We start from the raw sequence: 19,233 nt of genomic DNA, 5'->3' as shown, positions 1-19,233 counted from the left end.
CCCACCAGGTTAGAAACTGCACTCTGGGATGCAATAGAAATCCAGAGAAATATGAATCTGGGGGCCTGAAATATCTCATCCCTGGACCTACATAAACTAAAATTTCCCTGCTTTCCAAATGTTTTTGGATACTGCCATTATACTAAAGCAAACTTCAGATTTCCCTTCTATCATTTTAAAGATGCTGACTTGAAGCTCACTAGAGGGCATCCCATCTTACTCATCACTGCCCATAAAGGCAAAAGCATCTGCACAACAGTGGCTTCCCTCACCCTCAATTCCAGCTGGAGGCCTTCCCGCCATCTCCTTATGTCAATTATACTAAAGATCTGCAGCAATGTAAATAAGAATGATGAGGCTTAAAATTTAGCAAGAACAGCATGATGTGCCAGCTATACTTGGACTTTTCTCAAGTTCAGTTAATAAACCAAATGATTTCCACCAAAGCCAAATAAAGGAGGCGGTTCTAAGCATACTCTGGGAACAATCATTTCAAAGGTTCCTGAACACCTAGAATACATTCACTAATACAAGTCTCAAGCTAAAGTCTTTCTGGGAGGCAAAGTCAACATTTTAAAGTGAAAACATATCTAAACAAATGTGCAAATTTCCCAACAGTTTCCGAACTTTTCTATAAGGGGGGAAGGGGGATGCTGGTGTCAGTAAAATGTCAAAAGTGAAATCAGTTGCAATGCAAAGACATTTCTTTAAAACAGACACATCACTTCTGATTTGCTTCATTTGGAAAAAGAAACTACATTTCATTTAGCAATAATTCGCTTCTGACTCTATCAGAAAGCGCCTCTAGGAAGGTAATATTTCAATAAAAATCAGTTCTGAAGGTTCTTTTATGAATATACATAACGCAGAAGACCCCAATTAAATTCCCAACAAAGCCCTGCCATTTTGAGTAAACAAAGTTATCTCAATAGGGTCAGAGAGTGTGCTATGATAGCAGCCTAGAAATTAATTACTAGTTTGACATATGTCACAACAAATTTTAAAGAGAATAGCATCCAGTTGTAACCATGTGTTTTGTCTATTTGTTTGTATGCAAAATCAGCATTTGGGGGCATGTAAATGTATTCATTTATTCAGAACCTCTCAAAGAAATAAAAAAAGACTTGTTGCCCTCTTTTCCCTGCATCAAGATGAAATCTAAATAAATAATGCATGTTTAGTGAGCCAGAAAACGAGTACAGAATGAAGCTATGGTGGGAGTTATGTTTCTAAAAGGCAGGTGTCATCCCCCCCCCCCAAATAACTAATTTTGAGGCATTCATTTTCCTTTCAGTTCTTCAAAGGCCTTTGCCTTCACTAGTTAATTGAATATTGTTTCTAATGCAATGCTCTCAAAAACTCTTTTAAAATGACAGGCAAAATATTATTACATATTATGAAGAAGACAATGCTTTGTGACCAAACAAAACAAAAGCCCTCCCTGAATCTAAGTGTTCTGCTTTTATACAAGTAAATTTTCTTCTATAAATACATAAAAATAGTTTTCATTTAGATCAATGACAGATATAATCTAGAAATAAAAATGTTTCTATCTCAAAGCAATCCTAAATATAAAATAACTTGGGTTACAGAACAGAGCTTTCTAAAATGAAAGCTTACATTCTTATTTGGGGGAGAAGGGGCCCTTAAAATAGTAGCCACTGGCAAATTATGCATTCAAGAAGTGATGTACAGTAACAAGCCACATGTGCTAAATGAAAGCTAAACAGGAAAGAAATTGAATAATCTCAAAACTGTTAAAATTAAAACTTAAAGTAGTTGGATTTAACAAGCAGAACAAGCTCATATTCAAATTTCTTATTCCTGCCCATACTTTCCCAGACATTTTTTCCTCCACTGCTCTTCCCTTAGCCCTCCTACTTCATTCTTCTGTCTGGCCTCCCTTTCTCAGCCAACGGCCTCTGCCTCATTGCTTCATGCCCCATTCACTGTTGGGCTTTTTCCTCACTCAACTGTGACACCCAAAAGCTTGTGCTTGGTTTCCCTTCGGGCCGTCCCTGCGAGCACTGCTCCTCCAGGTGTTCTTACCATTCGTCTGACCATTTCTGCTCAGTCCCCTTTCCTGGGATTGCTCCTTTGCTGAGCCTGTCTCTCTTCTGGGCCTTCTCAGCTTCTGTGGATTCAATGATGATCTCTGTGCAGATGCCTCGAGCCCCCTATATCTCTTGAGGGGCAATCATGTATCTGCCAAAGGCATCTCAAATTTGGTGATCTGATGGTCTCAGCTCTTCCCAGATTTTCTAGTCTTCTTAGAAGGAGCCCCAACTACTCACTGACAAAGAGAACTTCTGGTGCCTTAAGACACAGACACTTCTCAATATCAGGACACAGAGGGCAGATCCCAGAGGGTTCTGGGATTGGGAGCCCCTTTGTTGGCTTTCATGCTCCCAGAGGCCTTGGCTCCAGACACTGCCTCTTCTCTGGGCTGCTCAGGCCCCTGGCCCTGCACTGGCCTCCTCATTCCTTGCCTCCCTGCCCCTAGGCTCTCCCCTACACATTGGCCCCTTGTGCTGCCGCCCAAATGACATCCCTGGAGCAGCTCCAACAGTGTTAGGGCCCTGCTCGCCAAACTCTAGCTCCTCGGCTCCAATGCAAAGGCCTGGCTTTGGCATTTAAAGCACCTCATGATTCAGCTCTGCTCTTTCTTTCCTGACTGACTTCACACTAACAATCTGTCCCAGGTATCCAGGCCTTCTTGCTGATCCTCATGCACAACCTTTCATCTTTCCAAAGCCCTGAACTTTGGCAAAACCTGCTCATTAATATCCTTCTTCTCCCACCCTCCCAGAATCCCTAGCCATCCTTCAAAGCATGGCCTTCAAAGCAAGGTATTATCCCTCCAGGAAGCCTTCCCTGATCTACTCAGCTGTTAGTGTTCCTCTCCTGCCCCTCCAATTATTTTGTGTTTCCTTCATTACCTATTGTAGTTACTTTTCTGTGGACATGTTGTTTCTGCTATCAGAATGTAAGCGCCACAAAGACAGGACCTCAAGCACAGTCCTTGGTACCTAGAAGGCATCTGCCTATTGCCATGACTTGAAAATGAATTCTTAATCTTTAAAATGGGCTTGTCTGTGACATGAAAATTGCTGCTATATTTATTGATAAGTTGTAATGCTTTACCTTTCTTTCATTTAAAAGGAAAAGTTTGTATAAACTGTCATGCAGAAACACATTGTTTATTCTTGGTACATTACTTTAAATTGTTAATTAGGTGTAAAACTTGTTTTTGATGGTAATTGTGGTAATAAATTAAATGTAGAGATGGAAAGACCCACTCATGTTATACTATCTACTCCTCAGAAATCCAGTGATTTGTCCCCAGCAAGTCACCCGGATCCAGATTTTGTTCTCTTTTGATCCAAAGCCGAGTATCTACACTAGATTCTATTTTTATTACCTGACATCTTGCCCCTAATTAATTATCAGGTGATCTTTCATCTCTAACCTAGACTTCAAGGGGTTTAATCAAAAGTCTTCCATTGAAGTCCAAATTTTATCACTCTCTATGTGACTTTGGACAGGTTAATTTTCTCTAAAAACTATTTTCTTCTAATACCTTCCTAATGGGCTTGATGTGAGCACCAAATGAGAAAAAATAACTGAACACTGACAAAAGAGTCAGAAACCAAAAGATCTAAATTCTAGGAAAAAAAGACTTCTAGGAATTCTATCTACCACTAATTAAATAGTTATCCAACTCTGGGAAAATCACAACTTTCTTGACCCTCAAGCTTGTCTATCAAATAAAGAATAATCCTAACTTGCCTATTTTACAGGGTTATTCTAAAGAACAAATGAGAAAGTTATAGTAAAGATTATCATCATCATCATAGTCATAGAAGACAAAATTGTTCCAGGAAAAAGACTACATGTTGGCAGAAAGATTAGTTTTCAACTATCAAAAAATCCATATTTCTGTTATGATTTGTAGTTTTACTGAACAAAGTCTCATCAGATTTTTGTCTTTAAAATGATTGTGGCCTCTAATTGTACTTTAAAATAGAAAAAAATAAGTGGTTTACCTCTCTTAAAACAGTGCTTTTATAACCGCGATATAGTCCCTGGATGCCCTGTAACAAAGACATTGAGAGCCTTTCACTAAAAGGAAATTCTATCAGCAAAGGCCATTTTTAAATGATGTTCCATGTCCTGTAGTTTTTTTTTTTTTTTTACCCAAGCCAAGCGGTAAGCTCTAGTACCTATAAAAGTGAAGCAACCTAGAAGGGAAGTGCATGGGTGCCTCCTCCTTCCAGAGATTGAGTGAACTCCCATGAAAGAGGGAGTTTTTCTGGTAATATTGTGGAGCACATAAACCCTCTCCTTTCTGACATTTTACATTTCCTCTTCTCTTTGGATAACTGCTCGAAGGAGCACTTGAGATATTTTAAAATGGAAACATTTCCAAATGTAAACTCACAGAATTGCAATTTTTCATTCATATAAAAATGAAATTATATCCCAGCACAGTTTGAAACAGAAGATGGCACACAAATGCATGACTTAATAATCTCCCCTTAATGTAATGATTAATTATAGGCCTTCCCGGAGGACTTCTGATTTTCCTTGTCAGTCATCTAAGGGAGTTAGCACAAACTCTCCAACAGATATCTTTTATTTCGGTAATTAAAAACTTCACAATCCCTTTCTTAGGTGAGAAGCATATGCTAAGGATCACTTTTTTCCTAAGTAATTCCCTTAGAAGTTCAATTTAAAAAAATAGCATTTTGGGGACTCCTAGAAACTTCCATTTCAATTGTCTTTTAAGAGCTATTTTTGTAGACTTCCAAAAAAAACTGTAGAGGATCATTCCAGCATGGCAAGATTGTTATTACTTGTTTTACATATGCAGGTGCTTTTAAATGTAATTCCATTTACTAAATATCCCCCAGCTAGTATTTCCTCTCCTCACAACAGGGGTGGAATGGGACAGGAACAGAATCCTGCATATCCTATCAGACAAGGCCATTTTGCTAGTTTATTCCACTTAACAATTTTCTTTTATTAAAAGAAGAAACTCAGTGGTGGGGTGGCCACAGATTAAGAACTTATTTGGGGGTAAAAACCCAAGGCATTGACATTAAAAAAAAAAAAAGAATAAAAGTCTAACTTAAGGCTGGGCACTAACTGGAAGCAGAGGTGTGCTGCATAAACACCTTCCTCGTGTGCATACTGAGACCAATTCCTTGGGGATCTTGCCCTTTCCCAGGCTGTGATGTGCAGCCACTAACCAGGAGGCTTAAGATTTCATGATGGTAGAACCTACTAAAGGTGTGGAGAAAAGTTCTGCAGGGAACATGTGGGTCACCAAGATTCGCCAAACCCCAAGGATCTCTGTACAGTGCATTTAGAAAAGATCACAGGGGCAGCAAGGTAGTTCAGGCAAAAGAGCACCAACCTCACTCACGAGGAGCTGGGTTCAAAACCATCCTCAGATGCTGATCTTTAATAGCTATGTGACATTTGAAAAGTCACTTAACCCGACTGCCTCACATTCCACCCCCCCCCCCAAAAAAAAAAACATAGTCTAAAAGCAGATCTTACCTCTTGATACAAGATGTTGGAAAAAATGTGAAATGTCCCAGAGGCAGCAGAGACCTGGGCCCTCTGTTTTACGACTTCTGAAGGAACACGGATCAAACAGGCCACCTAAAATAAATTATGCACCTGTGTAAATCTTATCTTAAGAAACTTCTTTTAATCATTAAAAAATGAAGTTACCACATGACAAAAAGATAACATTTCAATAAAAATTCATTCATTCAACAAGTATTTACTGAATGCTTCACATGTCATAATGGAAGGAAAGCTGGTCTCTGAGTCAGCTAAGGGTGAGATTCCAGTCCTGTCTCTGACAGACTGATAGTGACCATGGGCAAGCAACTTAACCTCTCATTCCTCTAAGTTAAATTCATATATTTAATGGGGTTAAACTCAGATATTAACTGATGTCACTGATTTAGAAAACCACAAATTAACATTTCCCAACTGCATTCCCACCAGAAGCTAGGCCACCACAAAGTACCAGCTTGATATCTCTGCTCTGAGGAACTCTCTAAGCTGATATGTTCTGGCGTAAGTGCCAGCATGTATTGCTGAGAGATTCCTCACCCATTGTCCCCCTATATCAATGATATCAGTTTCATTCCCTATGCCCATAAGTAAAACAAAAGCTAAATCTATAATATTGAACTTTGAAGATCACAAAGACATATTATTGTTTTTAGGAGTTAGACTACAGCAATTTATGTTAGGGAACATGGACAGAAGCTCTGTAAAATAAAACAGCTTCATGTTGGAAACAGAAACTTATTTTCCCTTTTTTTCTGTTTATGTATATCCATTTATGTACATGCTATCTCCTCCATTAGAAGCTTCCTGAGGACAGTACAAATTTTTGTTTTTTCTTTGAGTGTGTAACACTTATCATCGTAACTGACAACATAATAAATACTTCATCTAAGTTTGATCATTTATTATTAAATTGAAATGGGACAGGGGTATGTTAGCATAGCACCTACACACACACACACACACACACACACACATACATACACACACAATATTTTAAAATGCAAACTCAAAGTACTCCATATTTTGTTCTCTCTCACACATCTTAATTCCAACAGCACTTCTCTTTCTAACCTTCAAGATCAACTTAAAAAAAAAAAATACAATATTGCAAGTCTTATTTGTTTCATGATACATGAATGTTGTTGGGAGTAGCAGAGTACAGCATTTTAGTAGACTGATGCTTATTGTACAATTAGAATGTTATAGCGAGTTATACTGGTTAAGGGGAACAATACCATTACTTATAATAAACTGATGCGATTTTGCTGTTTCCCTTCTTTATCCCCACTTTATTTTAAAGCATTATAATCTGAATTTCATTCATTCATTCAAAAAGTGATTAAGCATTTCCTCTACTCATCTGTAAAACAAGGAGCTGAGACCAGATGGCCTCCAAAGTCTCTTTCGGATCTAAAACTATCATCTTATGCCTATGTAAATAGCAGACTTTGATGTCACTGAAGAGCTCTGCCTCACTGAAATAAAATTCAAAACAAGGACAAACAATAAGCACTCATATATGTAACAAATCATAGTGATGAGCTGACAGAAGTCTGATTAAAATACAACAAAATGGTTCCTTTTCAGTTTAGAAAAGAAAAAAAAAAAAGAAAGGCCTAAATATACTGGTGTTTAGAGAATCTACAAAAATGATTTAAGTGGTCATCCAAAATTCTTAAAAGTGATATAATCAATCAGTTTTTAAAGAGTGGTAGCAATCACTTAAGAACAAGCCATCTTAATTGAGATGGAACAACAGGATGGGTTAGGCTAAAGAACAGATTCAAAAAAGAAATTTTCAGTGAAAATACTTGGAGAAGCAAAGAAAGATTACAGAATTAGATGAACTAGCTCATCACAAGAGGGACTGAAGTGAGTAGGAATGGCTAGACAAGCTCATGACGACCTTACTTTGGATAACACCCTATAAACTTTAAGGCTCCTATTTATAACTGCAATAGGAAATCAAGTCTGCTGAAATTCCTTTGAACCTAACAAGGCAGCTCCTGATAACTAAAATCTATTCTCAAAAAGCAACACCACCACGTACTTTTCAATTCTAAGGGTCAAAAGTGACGAATGACCCCAATATGTCAAGAAAATAGGAATTGTCGATGTTAGTGGTCTGGCATAAATATTTATAGAACTTCATGCTTCATAACCTTCCACGTCCTTACATTAGGTTTTTATTCTTTAAAAATACAGAGGCGGAAGGAAAACTTTAAAAAGATTCTCAGATGAAAAACAATATAACCAAGCAAAAGGGGTACAAAGCACCCAGCATGGCTTCCTGACTTCTATGGTGCTGCAATTCTGGCCTAAGAGAAACGCTACAAAGTAATACCTCTATCTATTTTCTCCAGATACCTTTAGTGCCTTCCATTTTGTTTTCTATTAACTCTGATCTTTCTTAGATTTGAATTTGAGCTACAAGGGAATATTTCACTGCACAAGAACAAAAACCTGTTATAGCATTATAGTTGTATGAAAGGAAGTAATGGTAATGTCATGTGCAGGTCTATCCGTAAATGCATTCTTCAGAGCACTCTTCCCTCAAAAAATCTGGGCTCCACTGTGGGAAGCATCCATATGGGGCTGATGAAAATACCACTATCCAGAGACCTTATTCTATGTTAAATTCTATAAAAATGAAAGAAACTTAGAATTTTCTAAAGAGAAAAACAAGCATTTTTAGCTGCTTATCATGGAATCAATCTTTATTTTCTTTTGTCAGGATTATTCTTACTAGTTATACAATGATGCAATTTTAGATTTGAAATACTGGTAAATAACAAAAATGATACAAATGTATTTTGGTATAAACATTTTCAAAAATTAGGAGAATTCACTGTGATTTATTTCATGTGCCAAGTTTTCCTTTGCATATATAAGATAAATAATAAAATAAACTATTCATCAGATAATAACTCGCAAGAAACTAAGGATTACAAAGACAGGGAAAAATCCTGGAAAGCAAACTTTCTCAGATGAAAACAAATGAAATTGTTAGCTTCTTCACCATCAAGCTAGGTTAGGTGCACTGCCAACAAAGTTTCCCATTGCTATGAAATGTGCTCATCTCCAGGGAATTTCAAATGGTAAATGAATGCTTTATCTTTTTTTCCAAAGAATTTAGAATAATTTGCAGAGATATCCCATACTTTTGATGACATTTCCCTAAAGAATCAGAATCACAATTGGATCCCAAGGTTGAAAGGGAGAATAAAAAGACATCTGGCAACTTGTCCCAGAAAGAAAATGCATCCCTTCTACAAGGTAGCAGACAAGTGATCTAGCCTTGACTCCAATCATCAAAATGATGAAGATCACAGGGCCAAGCACAGAACCCTGGAAACCTCAGCTCTAGAACCTCTTACTAAATTAGTATGACACTATTAATGACTACTTTTTGCATCCAAACATTCAACTAACTCCCAATCCACCTACCTCTACAACTGTCTAGCTCTCATTTTTTGGGTAGGAATATGGAAGGAGTGGTTATACCAAAAGCTTGGATAAACTCTAGGTTAATTATATCTGCCAAGGATTCCTTGCAACTACCACTGTGATAACTCAAGTATGATTTGCCTCTAAACTATCCCTCCGGAGAGCAGATCCTGTCACAAGAGATTCAATGAATTGTCCAAGATCACTCTTGCTCTTATGTAAGAACCCCAGATAAAAAGAAATTAGATTCCTTCTGGGGTTTTTTCATTATGGGCATATCCTATACAAAGACACCTACCTTTTCTCACCATATAGAATAACTATCCAAATATATATATATATATATATATATATATATATATATATATATATGTATATGGGTGTGTGTAGCTGAGTATATATATGTAATAATATATATATTATTATGTATTATGTAATATGTATATTATATATAATACATATATTATTATATATACATATTACATTAGGATAAAAGTTTCTTCCCTGGCAGCATGGTACAGAGAATAGAAAGCTGACTCTGAGGTCTGGAAGACCTGGCTCCAAATCCCATACCAGCAGTGTGACACTGAGGAAGCCACTTAAGATTTTCAATGTACCAAACAACTCTCTAAAACAAAGTTGCAGGGCAGGCATGTGTCTACATTGTTGGAGGGAGATTTACTAGGTAGGGGTCTCCTATAACAATTTAATTACAGATCCAGGCCAAAAAAAAAAAAAAAAAGAATCTAAGATTTCAACAGGATCATTTTTTAGTAATTATATTTTGTACATTCAATAAAAAAGTAATCTAATTAGGAGTATCTTTTCTAGAATAAGCCTCAAGGAACAGACAACAACTGTCTTAACAGCAGGCTATAGCCTGCTGTTAACAGATATTAGAAAAGGTATTTTTGTATTCTACTTCAGTCATTTAGTATTCTGTATCAATTATCCTTTGTATACTGCTTCTGAAGTTTCTGCAACATTTGTCCTTATGTAATTGATTTTGAGGGCAGATTTCCAAATTAATAATAGTTTAAAAAAAACAACAACAAACAACAAACTCTCACTTTTTCAATCAATGTTTAAAGTAAACCAAAACCTGTGTGCAGTAGTTACATGGTATAGATGTGTGGCAAGATTGCCATCTTGTGGCTAAAAAAAAAATTCAGTTTTTCATTCTATTCTCACATGTACTGTCCATATTTTTTTTTTCCCAAAGCAATCTTATCTAAAAATGTAACAAACATTGAAATTTACCTGTATAATTCATGGAAGCCTATGTACTATATTCCTGATACTCAGTCTTGGGAGATGAGTTTTAATACTGTTATTCATGTCTCTATTTGTAGACAATCAAGCTTTTGGTTCCCTTATTTCAGGAGGTTAGAAAGAAATCAATTGAATTGTGGTGGAATGACTGTTCTGACTAACCCAACTCGCCTTCTACAGATACATGTGATCCCTCTTTTTATGGGAGCAAAGAAGTGGAAAATGAACAGATGCCCACCAACTGGAGAATGACTGAATAAGTTATGGCATATGAAATAACAGAATATTATTGTTCTATAAAAAATTATGAACAGGCCAATTTTAGAAAGGTTTGCAGAGATTTACATGAACTGATGCAGAGTAAAAACAAGTTGAACCAAGAAAACATTGTACACAGTAACAGCAAGATTATGTGATGATCAACTGACAGATTTGTCATCAGTTCAGTGATCCAAGGCAATCCCAATAAACTTTGGTTGGAAAACACCATCTGCATCTAGAGAGAGAACTATGGAGATTGAATGTAAATCAATACATGCTATGTTCCCTTTTTCTTCCTTTTTTTCTCTCTTGTGGTTTTCCCCTTTTGTTCTGTTTTTTTCTCTCAATATGATTCATAAGGAAATATGTAAAAAAGAATGCACATGCATTAAAAAAAAGTTGTTACATGTAATTGAGGAATATAAAAATTTTAAAAAGTAAAATATAAACTAAAAGAAAACAAGACAGATACATATACAATCACCCGATTAATAAAACCAATAATGTGCACATTTGGGAAGCCCTGTACTGGATAGCAAGATCATAGGATGTCAGACTTCACGGTGGAAGAGATCTCAAAGGCCAGTCAGTACTCTCCCTTCGTTTTACAGATAAAAAAACTGAGGCCCAGAATAATTTGCCACACAGACAGTAAGGGTCAGAGAGAGGATCTGAATCCAGGCCCTTTAGTTTCAGAGTCAGCATTCTTTGCATGAGACCATATTAACTCACTGAATTCCACAAAACCCCTAATTTCCACCTTTGCAGTAAGAGAAGTGAAGAGACTCCACATTTATAGGACCTAAGATGGCTAAATGTTGTTTCTTTGCTCACGATCTGATGATGACAGAGGTCACCCAAAGTCCCAAGCCTTCACCTCACCCCTTAGCCCCAATCTGAGCAACTCAAGAGCAGGAGTCAGCTCACCTCTGTCTTCCCATGTCCAGCACCGACCACACTTAATAATCAATGCCTATGGAGGCTCGACTGATCCACTGATTCTTTACCCCTATCTCAGGAGAACATGAGTGCTATTGTCCCCACGTTGTAACACGTACTGAGATTTCAGTTACGGGGAACTCCATCTCTGAGCACTGGATCAGAGACGCACAGCGCTGGAGGGTTACCGGGGTAGCTGGAGAGCTATTCATACTTCCTTCTATACTGCCTTGTAGTTGTTCTCCATGTTTTTCCTCCTGTAGACAGGCAGCAATTCTCTCATTGGGGAATCCCCTTGAGGTGAAAGACGCCTTACCAATCTCTTCCACTTCTCTGATACCAACTAAATAGAGCTTAGTGTCAAGCCCCCTGTCACAGCTCCGTAAGGGCTTAAAAAGCATGAGGATCCCAGTGAAATCTTTCCAGGGCTTCATTAGAGACCATGGCTCCAAGATCAAAAGTGCCACCAGCTTCACATCAAGTTCAAGATACTGACCATTACTCTGGGACTTTGAGAATAACACTGACCTTTTCCATTTAATATTTTCTGGCAACAGTTTATCAAGGGATACCCTAATATCATACAGCACATGAGTTAGTTTTACCTTCCCACAGGGAGATGGACATCTTCTGTTTCTGTGAGACTGCATTAAATCCAATCAACAAACTGACCCTTGCTTTACAGGAAGGATCCCAAACTGCGAGCAGCAGATCCCAAATGAGGAGCATACTCATTACACAGACAGGAAGAAACAGAACAATGCCCAAGGCAACAGAACTTCAGACATAGGGCGGCTTGTGGTCTATTAACTGGTTTGAACCTGTTTGGTCAAAATTATGGTACAGTAGATGTGTGTACATGTAATATATACACATATATGCTATTTCTGTCTTATTTATGGATATTAATTTATAATTTAAAAATAACTTCATTCCTATTGCTCCTAAAAAAAGATTTTTTTCCTTTGTTTATAGACTAAATAATATAAACTGCTGAAATGTACTACTTTAGTTAACTGATTTCATTCCTATAATCTAAACTAATAGCACATGCTGTGAGCTAAAATAAAAGCAACGGTCATAAAATGGAAAATTAATTCAGGTTAGAGATCTCCTTGCCTCTTCAAAAGTGTATGTAAACCAAAAAAACTGAGTTTTCTGGGAAGCTATATGAGCTTTAATTTCAAATTTTTCTCCTCTTTTAGGAAAATAGTATTTCCCTTCATGACACTCCTCATTCAAAGAAGAAAATTCTGTTTTAAGTGCTAATGTGGTGCAGTGGAATCAGAAGGCATGGATCCCAATTCCAGCTCACATGTGTGAGTGACTTGTATGACCTTAGGGAAACCCCTTCTCTTGTCTGTCTGTGTTTCCTCCTGTGTAAAAGGAGGATGTTGGACTAATGGGCATTTATGGCACCTTCTCAACCTACACTCCTTTGACTGTCACAATGGGCCCACTTCAAGAAAAGGCCTCAAAAACAGAGTCCATGCAAGTCAAAGCAGCTCAGGATATCTGCTGTCCTCGGCTTCCTGCTGCTGCCAGACTTTCCTCTGCCCTTCTCCAATCAACCTGTTTCCTTCCTTCCTTACTCTTCCTTATGATTCTGTGGCTGAGAAATCCATAAATAGCATAGTGGACTTCCAACATGGTACATTTCATGCATGCTCGAGTCCCTCTGCCAGGCAGAGAAGGGCCACCATTTAACACAGTCCAAAGGAGGAGGCTCTTTACATCCTGACAAATCAAGCTCCCAATCTTTCCAATCAGTTGAAGGACAACCTGATTCTGGCATTATATAGTGAGGAACTCCAACAAGAGCCAAGATAAATGCAGTAAATGGGTATGGGCACAGGAGGGAATTAAGGGAATGGTCTGGGAAAGTAGAGATGAGGAAGAGTAAAAGGAGACAAAAGACAAAACATTTCTCAGGTTCTGTGGCCATTTTTGGTAGATGCTTTTATACTGGAGGATTTCTAAGAAAAAAGTAACTACCAAGTCATAGCCTGAAGGAAAAACAGGTCAATAAGAGATGAGAAAATAGACAAGAGATGAGAATAAGGTACAACTCCTCCTTCCAATATATGGGTGTCCAGGTTGTATAAAAAGTGCTTGCATGTGGGTGGTTAGGTGCTTGACAGTTCCTAATTTACTGTTTCAGCTTCTAATTGTATGATGAATTTCTTGGCAGTGTCTGTAGACTTCTGCCTCCATTCATCTTTATTTACAAGCAATTTCCAGCTGCAGTTTTAATTTGAATTTCCATCTGATCTAACTACACGGCTCTGCGTTCTCCAGTAGGTCCTAATGGCAGCAATCTCATTTTCTCAACAACCTTTTGCCCACAGCTCAATTATATTTCCGAATAAGGACTTGGCAAAATACTACCACTCTGCAGATCAGAGCTAACCTGGATTAATTTATGAATTTCAAAGCTTAGCATGATTAATTTTAAAACATGTCTATATTGGTCAGTCTTCCCCAAATTATTTGGGTCACTGATTCTTCTTCTTAAGGCCAATGATAAGCAAGAGAAAACTTGGTATTTTAAGATGGAAATAGTGATATTAATACTATGATACTTCTAATGCTTACTTTGGTAAATGTACTCAGGAATAAGAGACTAAGAATTTCCCAATTAAGACTGTGCCATAAAGAGGAACTTGGTATAAGATGAGTTTACTTTGAACCATACCCAAGAGCCTCAAAAATTGATTTCAGTTATGTGTATACACACACACACACACACACACACACATATATAGATATATACACACATATATATGTTTTCTATAACATGTAGCTTTACATAAAATCCAAATGACATGATGTTGGGGATTTTTACAAATCTGAAAGTAAACTATAAAATGTCAGCCAGCATCAGAATTAGATCTTCTCTTATACTCACCACCATCATCATCATCATCATCTTCATCATTACTTACTAATCATTTTCCCTCCCTTCTCTTCCTCCTCACCATCAAGTTTCCCATGGCCTGGAGCTTGTATGTAAATACCAGCCAATAATAATGTGATTTAATGCCCCAAATTTAAGCCATTATTTTTTAGGAGGAAAAAGTAGAATCAATTTGCAAAACAGTATGCAGATTAATTTTGCAGCTGTCTAAAAATGATATAAAATATAAGATATAGCTACTAGTTACTTATAAATAAAACTGAATATCAGGGGGAAAAAAGTGTTTCAGATAGCTATCTTTTAGAAATTGGGCTCAATTAGCTGAAACCTTATGATACTTCATGCTTTTTGGAAATTCCCAAGGAATGTCTGTGGAGAATAATGCCAATGGCAGAGGAAATGTTAACAAGAGATAAATATAATATTCATGACTTTCTATTCCATGTTGTACAATAGTTTCAGAATCACTCAAAGTCTTGGAATCAAGGTATGCAGAAAAGAAGAAAAAAGAAGTCTGTATATAAGAAAGACTTTATTTGATTGTATGAATTGCTTTAAAACAATTAACTTTACTCTTCCACAAATTCAGCACCATTTATAATAAAAAAATTTTTTGTTCGTTATTCTGATCTTGTTGAATCAACCATTTCTAATGTGAGAATTTTCTGCTAACTTTGTTTTTTAATTTCTGTTATCGACATAATATGCTACACACTCACCTTCTTGGGCTCAGGATAGAGATGACAACAAATCACAATTACCCAAAATCCAATGCTACACCACGTAGAGAGAATACGAGTCAATCATTTTGAGGTATTTGGCAACACTCTAGTACCAGTGTGGATTCTCTGTATCTTATCACTGAAAGTAGTCTACAGTAATGATGTAAGATATGTCTTTGTACCTTAAAAAAAAAGAAATCCCACCAAAAGCCCTGGATGCATCAGCCATTTACAGAGTCACAACAGGCATGCCTCAACACTTCTATCTAATTACACTTTCCACAAGTTTTGTTTTGTGTGTGTGTGTGTGTGTGTGTGTGTGTGATGAAAACTGAGGTGTAAAATAATTGAGGTGGGGACTTAGAGATTTGGTATAGCAAACCTTCTCATAAAAATGGCACAAACAATCTTTTTTTCCCTTTCTTTTTTTCTTTCTTTTTTTTTTCTTTGGCTGTTGTCACATATTAAATCTTATTTGATCGATTTTACTGTATTCCAAATTACAAACATAAGGTAGACTGCTGTAATTATAGTTTTATTGATTACTCATTAAGTTTTAATCAAGCAATTGCCACAGGGAATGGTTATTATTTTGTCCCTATTCTTTTCTCTTTCTAGGACTTTTCCTTCATAGGCTTGAGCTTTTGCCACAAAATAACTGTAGGTAGAGTCAATAATAACAACCACCACAAATCACAGCTTCTAAGGCAGCATCTTAACAGCACTGTCATTCCATCACAAGTCATGTTTTTGACAGAATTTTGTATATGAGTTATTTTTCTGTCATTTACCTGCCTTTTGTGTTACTGGTACAGTCAAGAATTATGAATATATTGCTTTTATTTCATAATATTTTCCCCATGAAAATTCTTAAGTTATCTTATAAAAAAATTAAGCCTCTTCTGCTTTTCTGATTGGTATTCATATTCTTATAAAACTAGAACACAAAATTGATGGTCCCAAAGCCAGAATTAAAACAATGTAGTAACTAACGTTTCCTGAACTTATTTACTCAACGTGTGCACACATAAAAGCAACACATGTAGGAAGAAAACACAAATGCAAAAAATGACAGTTACTGGGCAAAAAACAATCCATTTCTTTGTACAGTTTTCCAGCTACATGGTAATGAGTTTTTTCATAGCATTTGACCTAAAGTACTTGCAAGGAGATTTGGTAGGAAAAACCGTGGTGGTTCAAGGATTTCAGCACTGAAATCAATCCAAATTTCTTGAATTTATAAAATGTTTCAGCTCATTTTAAATGAAATAGGATGTACCAGAGGCTGAATAAAATGGAATCTAAAATTACTGTCATCACTAACCTGGCCTGCTTTAATTTTTCTTGATACCTAAGAAATACTGAATAGCAGGTACAAGGGAATATTTGTTCCCCTATTTTTAATCTTAACTCAGGCCCTATGGCAGCCCAGGCAGAAGAGCGGGGATAAGTTTTTCTTAAAGCTAAATAATCCCAGGCTTTGACCCTTTCCCCACCACTGGCCCCAGTCTCCATATATTTAGCATATACACAAACTCCCTCAAGATTATGTTATAAAGGTTTATAGCAAATACATCAGTTAGAGAAGAAAGAGGTAGCATTTCTCCTCTAACCAAAATGCATGCACACCTCATTTGACATGAGAAGTTAAAGAGCTGCCACATGCCCTCCCTTGGCATGTCACTCTGAATTTCCTGGCAAGTCCTCAGGGACAGAGGTTTATGAATGCAAGAAAGCCTTTCCTTCGATGTGACAAACTAGCTTTCAGGGAGGATGATCACTGTAGTAAATAGAGGGGGTAAATGGAAAAAAAAATACTTTACTTGCTTTTTGCCACAACACACTGAGATGAGCTTCAACCAAACATTCAAAAAACAGTCAATTTATGACAGTTCACTTAAAAGGAGGCAATGCAACATGAACTCTCAAGAAATAGAAAAAAGTCTGCTAGGCCAGAAATTTCAAAAACTGAAAACCATAACATGCTAAAAACACAAGATGTACACTATTTTAATGTGTACCCCATATCCTCTCCTCCCCCCCCAAAAAAAGTTCAGTGAACAATTAATTAAAAGAAAAAATATAAACAGAACATAAACCTAAGATAATCAGGGAAAAGGTAAAGCAAAAATTGCTTTTAAATTGAATTTGAACGAGTTTGCAAATTATAATTTAGGGGTTAAAATGTTTACATGTGGAAAAATTATGACATTATTTGACTAACCAATTAGCAGAATTGCATATTCAAGCATGTAATTATTTTTGGCAACTCCTCATAGAAAAACATCTCTTTGCCAATGATGTGTTTTGTTGTTTGCTACTCTAAAAAACTATTTTTTTTCCACTTTTACTCCTGAAGTCACTATGAAGACAATTTATTTTAGAAATTCCACAGTTCTGTGACAAGCCAACTTGGGCTTTTGCAAAGTCATCTTATAACTGATGTCAAGAGGAAGAAGTTTTCTCCCAAACACCATGGCAAAAGACATATTTAATGTCTCTGAGGTAAATTTGTTCAAACATTTCTTTCAAGTAACTTTAGAGGCGATTTCTTCAATCAAAAATTCTGTTTTATGGTAATGAACCTATAAAATTTTATATTTCCAAGAAATGTGAAAAACAAACGAAATGCTGAAATGTCCCAAAGACTTTCTGCCAGATCTCAGCCTCCTTCTTTATCAACTAGTCTAATCTCACTTGGGTACCCAACCAAGGCAAATAGCCATTTTCATTTAATACTGACTTACTATGTCACCAGACTCTACTCCAAAATCTTTAGAGACTCCAAACTACATCCATGAGAAAATAATTTCTTCTGCCTGATCAGTTAAAGCCCACAATTCAGTTCCAACCTACATTTCCAGCCTTAATTCTTACTGCTCTCCATCACACAACTCCTCTCCTTGCACCTCCTGCAGGCTTTCCATCTGCCACCTTTTTGTCTCCCCCAGGGCCATGAAACCTGTACTTGGAAAACACAGGCACCTGCCTCTCCCTGTGGGAAGCATTATCTTCCTTTGAGGTGAAGCTCAAGCCAGCTCAGCGAGCACCTGGTGCCTCCTGGGTGAGAGGCCTGGTGGAAGATGTGAGCATCCCTTTGCCCCTCGGTCCTTAGTATGCTCTTCCTCTCCTAATTACTCATTTGTTGCTTGCTTTGTACACTAGCTGCAACCCCAGCAGAATGTATGATTCCCCAGAGTGGGGAAAGTTCCACTTGTGCCTTGTATCCTTGGGACCACCACAGTGGAAACGAAAATGAAGGGAATGGGAGGCATCAAGCTGTTTCTCTGGCCAGCTTCTCCTTTCCTCCCTTCTAATGGTTTCATGTTCTGGCATCTTTTCATCTAAAACATCACCTAACATCAACAGCTTTGCACTATATTTCTAGCGATATATTTTGTTTAAATAAGTAACCAATATGTTCCAAAATGTGTATGGCAGCTCTCTTTGTAGTGGTAAAGAACTGGACATTTTCAGAGATGCTCATTACTTGGGGAACGGCTGAACAAGTTTTGGTATATGATTGTGATGGAGTACTACTGGGCTATAAGAAATGATGAGTTCAGTGATCTGAGAAAAACATGGAAAGACTTGCACAAAATGATGAAGAGGGAAGTAAGCAGAACCAAGAGAACATTGTATTCAGGACCAGCAATATTGTTTCAAAAACAACTTTGAGCAGTTACTTTGAATATTACAAATATCCAAATAACTATAAAGGAAGAATGAAGGAAGAAGCTATTTGCATAGGGAAAAAAACTGATAGCTGTATGTATAGAATAATTTTACACACACACACACGTGTACATGCATACATTTGTATATATATGTATGTATGTATATGTACACACATACACATATTTCTATCTAATGTGGCCATCTCTAGGGCCAAGGAGAAAGTGAAAAAAGAAAAAAAAAGAAATTTACACAATGATTTAGTTATAAAAATAAAACAATTAAAAAATAATAAAAAAAATAAAAATAAAAATGAGATCCCCTCAAAACATCTTCTCAGACATTCCCTGCCCTCCTGGGTGACTTTTCTTATTTTAAAACTAAGAAAGCTGTTATACCAAATTA

At 36.9% G+C, this 19,233-nt stretch overlaps 1 protein-coding gene across 3 annotated transcripts in view; it reads right to left on the bottom strand.

Moving 5' to 3' along the window:
- Positions 1-19,233, bottom strand: part of SLC25A26 (solute carrier family 25 member 26) — a 141,204-nt gene that overhangs the window by 109,105 nt on the left and 12,866 nt on the right. For 2 of the 3 annotated variants that reach the window (XM_031953685.1, XM_031953701.1), the window contains 2 exons: positions 5,566-5,670; positions 4,047-4,094 (listed from right to left, as the gene is read on the bottom strand). In XM_031953685.1, coding sequence (XP_031809545.1) covers positions 4,047-4,094; positions 5,566-5,670 — 153 coding nt within the window. The remainder of the gene's footprint in view (positions 1-4,046; positions 4,095-5,565; positions 5,671-19,233) is intronic. The other variant, XM_031953692.1, reaches the window with a different exon arrangement.

The sequence above is a fragment of the Sarcophilus harrisii genome, chromosome 1, assembly GCF_902635505.1.
Source record: "Sarcophilus harrisii chromosome 1, mSarHar1.11, whole genome shotgun sequence".
Lineage (NCBI taxonomy): Eukaryota > Metazoa > Chordata > Mammalia > Dasyuromorphia > Dasyuridae > Sarcophilus > Sarcophilus harrisii.
Note: the sequence above shows the minus strand (reverse complement) of the source record. Positions and strands in the feature narration are given on the sequence as shown.